The sequence below is a fragment of the Dendropsophus ebraccatus genome, chromosome 11 (genome assembly GCF_027789765.1).
Source record: "Dendropsophus ebraccatus isolate aDenEbr1 chromosome 11, aDenEbr1.pat, whole genome shotgun sequence".
Taxonomy (NCBI): Eukaryota; Metazoa; Chordata; class Amphibia; order Anura; family Hylidae; genus Dendropsophus; species Dendropsophus ebraccatus.
The window spans coordinates 13,971,030-13,985,066 of NC_091464.1; the positions used below are offsets into that span (position 1 = coordinate 13,971,030).

Genomic DNA, 14,037 nt, shown 5'->3' on the forward strand with positions numbered 1-14,037 from the left:
TTTACGTGGTGCACGGCTGTCATTGTGAGCTATAGGCCCTGTGGGTTCCATTCCCCCAGTCTCTCCGGATCCCTTCCTTACTGCGGAGCAGCGTGGGCACCTGGCTGCCTCATATCACTCCGACTCCCAAAGCTTCTTTCACCTCTCACCTATTATCTGCTTATCCCCTACACCAAGTGACCTGCCCTCCTCCTAGTTATCCCTGGCTGTGTCCTCTTCTGCCCATGGCACTAGCATGTGCCACCTTCTCCCCATCACCAGCCTCTCCCATATCGCACAACATGCTGAAGTTTCGTGTCGGTGGCAGGGGCAGGTACGTACTTCTCTTTAACCCCTTCCCTGCTACCTCTCCAATACACTTGACCGGCTGATGTAATTTATTGATAGGACAGCGAGAGGGAGGCAGTGCTGCATTGCAGTATCCGACTATGTAGAAACAGCTGAACTCACCGATTGGGAGAATAATGTATTTATAATGCTGTCCTGCAGTTATATATAATGTATAGGCTTTGTTTTATCATTGCTCTTATGTAAGCGTCCTCCTCATCATCTTCATCCATCCTGTTTATAGCCACCAGGTGCCCCCTGTTCATTCCCAGCTTCGAATTGGAAACTCAACACAAACTTATAGCGATTTGTAATGCCGCGCTTACACAAAACGATTATCGTGCGAATTTGCGCGATAACGATCGAATTCGAACGATAATCGTACGTGTAAACGCAACGAACGATCGAACGACGAGCAAGAAATCGTTCATTTTGATCTTTGAACATGTTCTTAAATCGTCGTTCGCAAAAAAAACGCAGATCGTTCCGTGTAAACAGTCGTTTACTTATTTTACCTATGTGCGAGATAGGCTTAAGCGATCGCAAAACGATCGCAAAACGAAATTTCCGTACGATATATCATTCTATCTAAACGCTGATCGTTATAAAAAAAAAAAATCACTACTTCTAAATCGTTAATCGTACGATCGGGCGAATTATCGTTCTGTGTAAACGTAGCATAATTTATTTCTATTTAAGTGTCTTCAGTCTTCCATTACTTATCAGCTGCTGTATGTCCTGCAGGAAGTGGTGTATGACAGTGCTCTCTGCTGACATGTCAGGAACTGTCCAGAGCAGGAGAGGTTTTCTATGGGGATTTGCTGCTGCTCTGGACATTTCCTGACATGTCAGCAGAGAGCACTGTCATACACCACTTCCTGCGGGACATACAGCAGCTGATAAGCACTTGGAGACTGGAGATTTTTAAATAGAAGTAAATTACAAATCTATATAACTTTCTGATTTTCGCTGGAGTACCCCTTTAACTGCTCAAAGCGAGAACCTGCTCATAGAAAGGTGATGACATGTCGGACGCCAGGGTTTTCATTAGTTCAGACAACTCGCGGAGCCTGTTGTCCTGTAAGATATGCAGATTATTCACCAAACTTAACAATTCAGGGACCTGCCTTAGTTGCATCATTGGGTATATAATATATAAGGGTGTTGTGGATGTTATTCTTTCTGGCTTGCACAATGTCCGTCTTGCAGTGATAGGAAGCACAGGGATTAATGATTCATCTCAGGTGGTGTTTGTGTTTGTGACGTTCCTGCCCATTAGAATGGTAATCAACCTGTAAGTTATCTTCATGAAATCCATTCACAGGGATGGGGAACCCTCTGCCCTCCAGCTGTTGCAAAACTACAATTCCCATCATGCCTGGACAGCCTTGGCTGATGGGAATTGTAGTTTTGCAACAGCTGGAGGGCCGAAGGTTCCCTATCCCGGACTTAGAGTAACACTGGGCATGAGTCTACAGTAGTATATGGAGTGTGGCCATGTACATTCTATGGTTGTTGGTCTATTGAGATCTTTGATTTTGCTACTGGAGACCTGTATAGACTCCATGGGGGAGATTTATCAAACATGGTGTAAAGTGACACTGGCTCAGTCGCCCCTAGCAACCAATCAGATTCCACCTTTCATTCCTCACAGACTCTTTGGAAAATGAAAGGAGGAATCTGATTGGTTGCTAGGGGCAACTGAGCCAGTTTCACTTTACACCATCTTTGATTAATCTCCCCCCTTGTGTATAACATTATAGAATATAAATTACTTCAGGGCAGACATTCACTGCGGCCACAAACCCTTGTAAGGGGCTACCATAGCTAAGCACTGATCACGCATGCAGGTGGTTGTATGTTTATGGACAATATAACCAAATATTAAATGGGAAACCAGTCGATTTCTTTGAAATCGACTGGTTTCAGAAAGAGATATAGATTTGTAATTTATTTCTTTTTTAAAATCTCAAGTGTTCCCATACTTATCAGCTGCTGTATGTCCCGCAGTAAGTGGTGTTTTCTCTCCAGTCTGACACAACGCTCTCTGCTGCCACCTCTGTCCATGTCAGGAACTGTCCAGATCAGGAGAGGTTTTCTGTGGGAATTTTCTGATGTTCTGGACAGTTTCTGACATGGACAGAGGTGGCAGCAGAGAGTACTGTGTCTGACTGGAGAGAATACACCACTTCCTGCAGAACATACAGCAGCTAGTAAGTATGGGAACACTTGAGATTTTCAAATAGAAAGTTATATAGATTTGTAATTTATTTCTGACACCAGAAAAACATCTTCGCTGGACGACCCCTTTAAGGGGAACTTTTCATCGCTTTCATGCTACCCGAACCATGAGTCATTGGGGCAGTTTTTTGCTCACCAGCCTTGACTGATAGATCTCTACCTGTTTGGGTTTAGGAAGAGAACGATCAATCAAGGTTCCTTTTAAGTGAAATTGCCATATATTGCTCACAACTGTTTTATCTCCTATAACATTTTTCTTGCTTTATATAATGTATGTGTACATAATACCACGCCGATATGTCCAGTATACTTAGGTGGTATTCCGGAGATAGGCTTGCTTATGGACATTAGATAGAGATGGGGCAGAAAGGGGGGAGGGGGGTTAAAATGACATAATAAAAAATAATACAGCTCCATTATAGGGGAACGGAGGCTTTTATCTTTTTGGTTCTGTCCAACAATTCATTCACATATTGATATCGGTCCGACGTCCGTGGTTGAAATCTTAAGTAGCTTGACCTGAGACTGGAATAGTTGTGCTGAGCAGAAGCAGAACATCTCCTACAAGTACAACCAGTCCAGCAGGTGACTACTATGGCCGACCATGTTGACTATTTTGTTGATTATTTAGCTTTTTTGTGTGTAGCTTGTGTACTATATACATAACATACAAGAAGGCTAAAATTAGGAATCCGATGTGTGTTAAATTTATTTGAAGGGGAACTCCGGCTAATTTTTCTTTCTTTCCAACTGGTGTCTGAAAGTATATACAGTGGTACCTTGGTTTAAGAGTAACTTGGTTTAAGAGCGTTTTGCAAGAGCTCACATTTTTTCAAAATTGTGACTTGGTGTAAGAGCATTGCTTTGGTTTAAGAGCTCCATGTACTGGGTGGGAGGTGGAGTCGAAGTCTCCCTCACCTTCCAAATCATGGCACTCAGATACACTCAGATCAGATCCACTTCAGGCTGGGGCTTACATGAGGGGACAGGACTGTGGAGGTAATCTCTCCATAGCTGTAACCCCTCTCTCCCCGGACAGAGAGTGCTGCATGTATGTGCCCACATCTGCCCTGCTCATTCCTTCATGCTACCTGCAGTCTCTGTCCGCCCTTGTGTTTCCCATCCTCTCCATTACTGTACAATAACTTATAATATCACAGGTTCTGCAGTTTCTGAATGTTTGTTTCATCTGTTCTACATGTTATTCAGAATAATAAATCATTATTTTTGGGGTGTGGAACCAATTTTCTGCATTTCAATGATTTCTTATGGGAAAATTTGCTTTGGTTTAAGAGTGATTTGCATTACAAGCTCGGCCCCGGAAGGAATTATGCTCCTAATCCAAGGCACCACTGTGTGTGTGTGTGTGTGTATATATATATATATATATATATATATATATATATATATATATATATATATATGTATATATATATATTTACTTCTATTTAAAAATCTTAAGTCTTCCAGTACTTATCAGCTGCTGTATGTCCTGCAGGAAGTGGTGTATTCTTTCCAGTCTGACACAGTGCTCTCTGCTGCCACCTCTGTCTATGGGGATTTGCTCCGACTGGACAGTTCCTGACATGGACAGAGGTGGCAGCAGAGAGCACTGTGTCAGACTAGAAAGAATACACCACTTCCTGCAGGACATACAGCAGCTGATAAGTACTGGAAGACTGGATATTTTTAAACAGAAGTAAATTACAGGCTATATAACTTACTGACACCAGTTGATTTGGAAAAAAAAAAGTGCTGGATAACCCCCTTAAGGCTTTGTGCACTCAAATATGGTAGCCATAGAAGTTCAGGGTATCTATTATAGATGTCTTTTAAATGAAGACGAGTTGAGTTATTTCCCCCATTTTTTTCTTCCCCAGCCACGATGCGCACATTACTACTCTTCTGCACCCAGTGACTGGACTGATCCCAAAGAAGACAGGACTGGGGTGAGTGTGGACTCTTCTTCCATAGACGCTACAGGACGGATATTATGCTGGAATCCATACACTCTTCTTTTTTCCTGGTCCTCCAGGTCTGAGATGAGCTCAGAAGCAGGAGGAAAGCGCACCAGTAACCTAGCCAACGAAAATCCCACCTTCACCATGGTTTCTGACACCATTCAGGATGGCCCCAGCATTAGGGTAAGTTTACTATCTTTAACACCTTCCCGTCCAAAGGTCATTTTGTCCCGGATGTCCAGATTACACATTTTTTTTAATAAGAAAAACAATTCTGATATATAATTTAAAAAGTCAGCAATCCTGGTGTTTTTTTTTTCTCTTTTCATTCATGAATTCACCATGTGCCAAAAATATTGTTACATTTTAATAGATCGGACATTTCGGCACACTACAATACCAAATATGTTTATTTTTTTTTTTTTTTTTTTTTTTTACATATTTTTATTTGTATAACTGGAAAGGGCTGATTTAAACTTTTATTGGGAGTTTTTTTTATATATATTTAAAGGGATTGTTAACCAGCATTTTTTTTCCGTCGAATCGATTTATGGTTCACTTCTATTTAAAAAATCTCCCAGTCTTCCAGTACTTATCAGCTGATGTATGCCCTGCACAGGAAGTGATGTATTCTTTCCAGTCTGGAGAGCAGAAGGGTTTTTTTATGGTGATTTGCTGCTGCTCTGGACAGTTCCTGACATGGACAGAGGTGGCAGCAGAGAGCACTGTGTCAGACTGGAAAGAATACACCACTTCCTGCAGGACATTCAGCAGCTGATAAGTACTGGAAGACTTGAGGTTTTTTAATACAAGTAAATGGCACGTCTGTGGAACTTTCTGGCACCAGTTGATTTGAAAGATTATTTTAGTGAAGAACCCCTTAAAAAAAAAAAATAAATATATATATATATATATATATATATATATATATATATATATATACTGGGCATCAGCACTAGGAACTTGTATAGCCGTATGAATGACAAGAATGAGTTAAAGGTCCTAATTTCAGAAACCATTCTTTAATATGGAAGTAATTGGATTGTTATGCAGAGATGATGATGGATCACACTGACTGATCCCCTTATTTCCCTGTAGTGGGGCCCTTTTCTTACTCCCCTTGCTGTAGTGGAGGTCTGCTCTCCATGTAGTGACTTCCTGACAGCTTATGCATATACATTACTAATAGTATACAGTATGGGGTCAGGGGTCTGAACCTCTGGTGAGGCAGGAGGAGGATTTCAGACACCATCAGACTCCCTGTAGATAATGTATTCTTAGCTGTGACCTTTTGAAGCGGAGCTAAAAAGTGTAAACTAACCAACAGAGAAAACAAATAGCTGGTTGTACACTACATATGACATACCCGTATCTATGGGAATACCACGGTATACATCTTTAGATTATGCCAGTCTCAGAAAAGATCATCCCGATCGGTACTGCAGTACAGGCCGGATGATCTTTAGTGCCGCTGAGTTCTGATGCGGGCGCATCCGTGCGCGCCCGCATCAAAACTCCCCACAGCACACAATGGAGCGTGCGTCTGGAGCCGCACGCTCCATAGTGTGCAATGACGGGGTTTTCTGCGGCCGCTATTCAATGGATAGTGGCCGCAGAAAACTGACATGTCAGTTTTCTTTGGCGCCATGTGTATACACTCCGGCCGGGATTCCCTTGGCCTACAGTACCACATAAGTACTGCAGAAATCACGGCCGTTGTAACAACGGAACTTTTGTAGTGTGAACAAAGCCTTAAAATGTATCCGCACTGGGGATGATTTACTCCTGTTGTTCAGTCAGAAAATTATGGGTCTTGTGTCCATTTTTCCTGCCGATTTATTGTTCCGCCTTATTTACTAACGGTGTGTCACACATAAATACCAGAAACCCGACTCACCCGTTGTTTTTGAAGAAAAACCTGAAAAGTGGGTGTGTCCTTTACGACCCACATATTTAATTAAGCAATCCATCTTTTTTAATAGGTTTTTTATTCTAAAAATCAGCCGCTTCTGGTGTGATGGGATGGTCGGGTTTTAGTTTTCTCATGTGAAAATCCTTTCAGACTCACTAAGGGCAATAGGACACATAATAAATCTGTCAGGTCGGGAAACTAAAAGACTGAGGTGCAGGGCTCATGAAAACCAGGCAATCTTAGTCCCACTTACTTCCCTTCCCTTTCCCTTTCCCTTTCCTTTTATTAGTTTTAGGGCCCTATTACACGGGACGATTATCGTGAGAATTATCGTTATATCGTTAAAATTTAAACGATAATCATTTTCTATTAATGCATGCAAACGACTAAGGAGAAATCGTTCATCAATCGTTCATCTGGTGCTGACACCAAAATCATCTTTAACCATTTGCAGTATTTCCATATTTGTTCACTAATTGCTCAGTGTAATTCCAAATCGTTCCTTCATTTGCTGCGATCAGAAGGAATAAAACAACCGTAGTAGCGACTATCGTTCTCTGTAATACGGTGAACGATTTCATGTTAATGATAAACAATCTCGTTTATAATATTTTATTGTTAAAAATCGTTTCTTCTAATAGATTTTTAATGATTAACGACTAACGATAAACGATTGAAAACGAGACTGTTTATCGTTGAACTGAAACGGTTCACCACATTACACAGAACGATAGTCGTTAGATACAATCGTTACTACGACTGTTATTGCGATCGTTACTACGATCGTTTATTCCTTTTGATCTCAGGAAAACAATGAACAATATGCAATTACACTGAACGATTAGTGAAAAAATGTGGAACTTTTAGGTCCAGATCTAAATCAACAATTACACAGAACGACTATCGTTTAAATTCGAACGATATAATGATTTTTCGTCCCGAATAATAGGGCCCTAAGTTTTATGCATCACTTTTAAACAAGAGGTAAACGTTAACATTCCTGCCTTCCTGCAGCCACCACTAGGGGGAGCTGACTGAAAACAGATTTGTATAACTTCCATTGATCTTAAAAAAAACTTTGGTATGGTACCAAACCATGCAGGGATATGGTGGTGGAGTTGGTTTATTTCTGTGTGATCTTGTGGTGATCGTTGATTTTGACACAGTTTGTTTTTGTTCTATAAAGTCTCGACCGTCTAAGAAAGGAATTGCCTTTGGGAAACGCTCCAATTCCATGAAGAGGAATCCAAATGCTGAGGTCACAAAGACCGGCTGGTTATACAAACAGGTAGGAAACCGATACAAAATAAACATATATAATTGATATCAGCAGCTGACCTCCTCTTACCGGCATCAGTCTAGTTTTCTTTGTAGTTCCCACCATTTTGGGGAACTTAAATCCAAATGGAATGTGAGCTGGTTAGGAGCACTGTGGGCGTTCCTCGGCTCCCCAGTGCACTGTTCAGTCCGCCCCCTACTAAAGGAGCCAGCAGGCGGGCCAAACGGTGCTCTAGGAGGACGAGGAACGCCCACAGGGCACATAACAAACTTAATTTACATATGGTGGGAAATACAAAAATAACAAGACCGGCGCTGGAAAGATGAGGTAGGCGGCTGCAGGGAGACATCAGCAGGTTTTTTTTTTGCACAAAACTGCTTTCCCTTTAAGAAGCTTTAAAAAATAAATGTCCTAGTTATCAATGGTTGTTGCTACTTTTTGCTTTAAAGGGGTACTCCAGCTAAAAAAAAAAAAAAATTCAAACCATCTCTATTAAAAAAAAAAAATCTACAGTCTTCCAGTACTTTTCTTCCAGTACTGTATGCCCTGCATACATGTGGTGTATTCTTTTCTGCCTGACACAGTGCTGCCACCTCTGTCCATGTCAGGAACTGTCCAGAGCAGCAGCAAATCCCCATAGAAAACCTCTCCTGCTCTGGACAGTTCCTGACATGGACAGAGGTGGCAGTAGAGAGCACTGTGTCAGACTGGAGAGAATACACCACTTCCTGCAGGAAATACAGCAGCTGATAAGTACTGGAAGACTCAAAACTTATGGCACCAGTTGTTTTGAAAGAAATTATTTTTATGGCGTACCCCTTTAAGTTGGAATCCAACCTGCTGATATATCCCTATTGCACAGAAGACGCAGAGGAGGAAACTATGTCTCTTACCTTCATCCTCGGCGCCGATCCAGGGCTGTTAGTAGTGTGCTCCACGGTCCTTCCTCCTCTGTGTCGTTCCGGTACAGTCAGTCGTCTGCTCCACGGACTAGTGACACCGTTAGGAGCACTGCCCGCCCCCATAGCACCGATCTGGCCTGCCCCTGGCTGGTCCGCTCCTTTCATTATCATTAGAACGGGATTGGCTGGCCGGGAGCTAATCGGGCCTATAGGGGCGGACAGTGTCACTGAACCGCGGAGCAGACTACTAACTGCACCGGAACGACGTGGAGGAGGAAGGTAAGAGACATAGCTTCATCCTCTGTGTCTCCTGTGCAGTAGGGACATATCAGCAGGTTATAGTTTCCTTTTTTCAAAACGTTCCCCGTAGGTTCCCACCAGATGTGATACATTTTCCCTCTGCACTTTTTGCACTCCTGTATTATCCCTTTTTCTCTTGCCGGCCATTAGAGACAAAGCGTTACCCGTTTTCCCCAGCAGGTTATTTATTTCGGCATTTCCTACATCTCTAAATTGTAATTGAATTACTTCTGCTCTACTTCCACATTTTGCAGTGCCCGGCTCTCCGGCTTGGCATAGAGCTGTACCAGGTGCTTGGTTTTATGTCATCACCATCGTTCCCCTGTTTTATAATATCGCTCTGCTTTCCTCCTCGTCTCTTCTCCCCTCTTTGATGGCCTATATCTCTGTTCTCCGCAGGCCAGCTCTGGAGTGAAGCAGTGGAACAAGCGCTGGTTCGTCCTTGTCGATCGTTGCCTCTTCTATTACAAAGGTAGATAGAAATACCTGAATCTCTGTGCCAGGTTATTATCCAGTACCCTCCCCCCCCACCAGAACAGATGGATAGAGGACCTCTGCTCCCATCTGTTGCCGGTCCCAATTCACCTGTGCTCAGGCATGGAACAGGTGGAGTCTGAATAATTTATCAGGAGCCTATTGTGTTATGTGTGCTTGTGGAAAGCCGCCCACACACTGTTATCACTGGCAGGCATGTATGTGCGAGGATTAACTCTGCGGGGAAGGTATTTACTATGGCAAGGGCCGTGCAAACAGCATTACTCCTGGAAAACAGCCTGGCAGAGAAAGAGTTACGTCAGGTGCATAAAACCAGTTTGTCACGATATGTCATCCTCCTGCTGTCTGGGTCTCTCCCCTTCGCCTGCGTATTGTTTGGCAGCTATTCGGCATCCACATTTTCCTTCTATATGTTCCTCGCAGACGCTGTCGCTCTGTCCTCCTCCCCGGCCACCCTGACTATTTCATCTCTTCCTTCTTCTTGCCTCTTTCTTTCAAGATTCTCATTGTTTTCTTAAATTCAGATGAAAAAGAAGAAGGGATTTTGGGAAGCATCCCCTTGCTGAGCTTCCGCATCGCTCCCGTGCAGCCCTCGGATAACATCAGTCGGAAACACACCTTCAAGGTCAGTAGGGTTGCCGCGTGGTTGTAAACGTAAGTAAGAGTGAGGGGCTGCATTCACACGTTCGGTAGTTTGTTTCAGGACTGTATATGATGTCTGCAATCTTCATCCGCAATCTTCAAAAATTCATCGGTATTGCGTCCGTAATTTGTATTTTTGCGGATCAGCAGAGAAGGGGAAGGTGATAGTTAAAGGAGAAGTCCGGTCATTCTAAAAATCTGGCAGCCGACGGGGGAATTTGATCAAGAGTACAAACTTGCCTCTCCCTCTGTGCCTGCGGTGAGTGGCAGGACCAGCCTCGGGACCCCCGGCAGGCTCCGGGATCTCTGGTGCTGACATGTCATGACCAGACTGATTGGCTGAACAGCCAGTCCATCAACTCGGGGGAAAATGGGGTCCTGAGGCCGCTCCTGCTGTTCACTGCACAGGGAGAAGTAAGATCGTACTCAATATCAAATTCCCCACTGCCGGCTGCCAAATTTTAAAAATGGCCTGACTTCTCCTTTAAATAAGTGGGAATGGTTTAAAATGATGAATCATCCGTAATTTCTTACAGATTTGAGGCGTTACGGACGTTTCATCCATAAAAATTACTGCAGAAATTTCGGACTTCTATGGGACAATCTGTGCCCGTCTTAGAGCTTGTCAGTAAATTTTGCAGATTTTACCTTATTACAGATCTGTAAATATACGGACAGTGAGGCAGATTTATCAAACATGGTGTAAAGTGAAACTGGCTCAGTTGCCCCTAGCAACCAATCAGATTCCATTTTACATTCCTCACAAACTCTTTGGAAAATGAAAGGTGGAATCTGATTTGTTGCTAGGGGCAACTGAGCCAGTTTCACTTTACACCATGTCTAATAAATCTCTCCCAGAGTGCACAGCCCAATTGAAATCAATGAGCCCGTAATTGCGGATCCACAAAACAACGGAACGTGTGAATGTAGCCTTACTATGTGTTGATCCATAGGCGAGTATTTGAGGCCGCGTAAGGCGGCAGGTCTCCATTTTCCTATAGGGTTATTAAAATGTTCACGCAAACTACGATTTTTCCAGGTTGTCGCCCGAAAACAGTGTAGACTGTAAAATCCAGGTGACTTTCTTCGATTTTAGAAGAGATCTCATCCAATACTTATGACTTTTTGTTGAAGGATTGCTCCTTCTTAGGGCAAATACTTACTGACGACAGTGACATGTTTAAAGGGGGAAACCATTTGAACCTTACGATTTATATATAACCAGACAAATATGAGTTCCTCCATTTCTTACTATACGAAACCTAACAAGTCTTGTCCAGCATTGTAACGATTTCCAATGGCGTCTGATGATTTGGGAATCTTTAAACATGAAGCTGTCTTTAGTATATTTTATTCCTAAGAGATCCATTATTTTTTTTTTTTTATTATTTTATGTTCCGACAAGTCATATAAATCGTTCATTTAAGCCACCAATGGGGGTTTGTGCTTTGAGTGATGCAAGCCCCCCCGGCGTATGCTACCTCTCTCACCTGTTCTGTCTTCCCTCCTGTGCTGGTGAGAGGAGTCCATGGAACGTACCCCCGCCAAGAGCCTGTCCCCTGCAGAGTCGCTGTGCTAGGTAGTAAGTCCTGCTGTACCTGCTGCATGCTGACATTCTCCGCTCCCTGCCTGCCGCAGGCCAAGCATGCATGTTGCATAGATTTGGTTTTCCATCCACATCCACATGCATGCAGCCAGTTCTAGTGTATTTGCTTGAGGATGGCTGGGGGATTTAAATGTCTTTTTGTAGATTTGTACAGTACGCTGTGAGTTCATGCATGGGGATCCATATTTCAGTATCTTACAACATGAATAAGTATTTGGTGAATGGAAACAGAACAGGATAATGATGTTGCTTTAGCCGGCTCGGCTGATTTCTGCTGTAAAGGTGTTGTTCAGTCTTATGGTAATACAGCTTACAATGTCATCTTATGCAGCTTTCTAAAATACTTTGCGTTTCAGATCCTCGCCGTTACTAAAGACCTTCTTATACTGTCAGTAAGTGGGAAAAGCTGTTTTATACTCGGAACTGCACTTTATTACGAGGTGTCCCTGTAGGGCAGAGCCTTGTATGGAGAGTGTATGGATAGGGGACCTTTGGCCCTCCAGCTGTCCAGGCATGATGGAAAATGTAGTTTTGCAACAGCTGGAGGGCCAAAGGTTACCCATCCCTGATGTAAAGTGTAGGACTGGACACCTATGGCACAGGGTTGCTGTAAAGGGTACTCTGGTGAAAATCTTTTTCTTTCAAATCAACTGGTTTCAGAAAGTTATATATATTATTTGTATTTTACTTCTATTTAAAAATCTCCAGTCTTCCAGTACTTATCAGCTGCTGTATGTCCCGTAGAAAGTGGTGTATTCTTTCCAATCTGACACAGTGCTCTCTGCTTCCACCTCTGTCCATGTCAGGAACTGTCCAGAGCAGCAGCAAATCCCCATAGAAAACCTCTCCTGCTCTGGACAGTTCCTGACATGGACAGAGGTGGCAGCAGAGAGCACTGTGTCAGACTGGAATGAATACACCACTTCCTGCAGGACATACAGCAGCTGATAAGTATTTGAGATTTTTAAATAGAAGTAAATTACATATCTATATAACTTTCTGAAACCAGTTTTTCACTGGAGTAGCCCTTTAATCTGCAAGGAGACACATGATACCTTTCATATATCCAGCTGTGCTTTCAGAATGTGAAGAAAAGCTTTTATTCTCTGGTACAAGGATTAAGAGGCTCCTGAATAGCTGTAATGTCTTCTCTCCACCTCCCTGCTTGATTGACACCTGAGTCCCAAGCAGTGTCATGATGGGAGGGGGAGGTGGCTGCACTGGAACATCTCTTAGACTCTTCATGCTATAGATTATATAATATAACATAGATTAATATAATATAGCATTTTTCTACAATCTGGAAGCACAGACCGAGATATAGAAAGTACCTTGTGTCCCCTTGTCCTAACAGCATCGAACAGTGTCAGCAGGCTGGCACATAAATTGCAGCTGACAGATGCCCTTTAACTGATGTATTAGGCTGTGTTCAGATTATGTTTTTGTCATACATTGGGGTATATGTTGGCAACTTATTCAAAAAGGTATGCTGATTTATACAGTGGCATGCTGGAATAGTACCCAATGGGGCACATTTTGCAGTCAGAGAGAAATAGTGGTGGGCACAGCCAATGATAATAAGGTAGAGGTGCAAACAGCATGTCCGTCATAATAATCTTGACAAGAAGAAAAGCGACTAAGTTATATAAAAAGTTGCACACTCAAAAATACAAATAAATCTTTTATATCTTTATTAATGCACCAACACCAAAACAAATCTACAAAAAACATTTAAAGTGTCACTGTTGTTTAATTTTTTTTTGCAGAAATCAATAGTATGGGCGATTTTTAGAAACCTTGTAATTGGGTTTATTAGCTGAAAAATGCATTTTTAGGCTATGTTCACACTACGTATATGTCCGGCTGCATATTTTCGCGGCCGGACATGTACGTGTTAAACTCCGGCCAGGAATTTACGCTACTTGCGGCCGGCTACGTACGGAGCGCGAACTTACGCCCAAAGTCTACTTACGCTTCCCGAGCGCCCTACGTAGCGATCTGACAGCGGTCTTTTACTTGGAAATCTTCGCCTAGCCCCGGACACCCCACAGAACCTTTTGGATCGGCACAAAAAGCTTGCAAAATGAAGAAATCACCACTACGTACGGGACCGCATGTAACGCTACAGGCGTAAGTTACGCCATTTTTGTCCTCAAGCAATGGTCTGGTTCATTTTTTACGGCGCCGTGTACGATCCGGGCGTAAGTTTGTACGTAGTGTGAACGGTGCAGCCGTACATCGTATATTTTCCATTGTACGTAAACTACGTAAGTCTCCGGCCGCTTATTCACGGAACGCGCTACGGCCGGAAACTTACGTAGTGTGAACATAGCCCTATCATGAAAAAGCAGCTTGAAGCTCTCCCCCCTGTC

The 14,037-nt window shown here is 42.9% G+C and overlaps 1 protein-coding gene across 15 annotated transcripts in view; it reads left to right on the forward strand.

Annotated features, from left to right (window-relative positions):
• PLEKHA6 (pleckstrin homology domain containing A6) overlaps positions 1 to 14,037 on the forward strand; it is a 100,612-nt gene that overhangs the window by 45,292 nt on the left and 41,283 nt on the right. For 13 of the 15 annotated variants that reach the window (XM_069945802.1, XM_069945800.1, XM_069945804.1 and 10 more), the window contains exons 2-6: positions 4,449 to 4,517; positions 4,604 to 4,712; positions 7,628 to 7,729; positions 9,322 to 9,394; positions 9,942 to 10,042. In XM_069945802.1, coding sequence (XP_069801903.1) covers positions 4,611 to 4,712; positions 7,628 to 7,729; positions 9,322 to 9,394; positions 9,942 to 10,042 — 378 coding nt within the window. In that variant the 5' untranslated portion in view covers positions 4,449 to 4,517; positions 4,604 to 4,610. Of the gene's footprint in view, positions 1 to 4,448; positions 4,518 to 4,603; positions 4,713 to 7,627; positions 7,730 to 9,321; positions 9,395 to 9,941; positions 10,043 to 10,885; positions 11,639 to 14,037 lie in introns of those variants that run through there. The other 2 variants (XM_069945813.1, XM_069945815.1) reach the window with 2 other exon arrangements.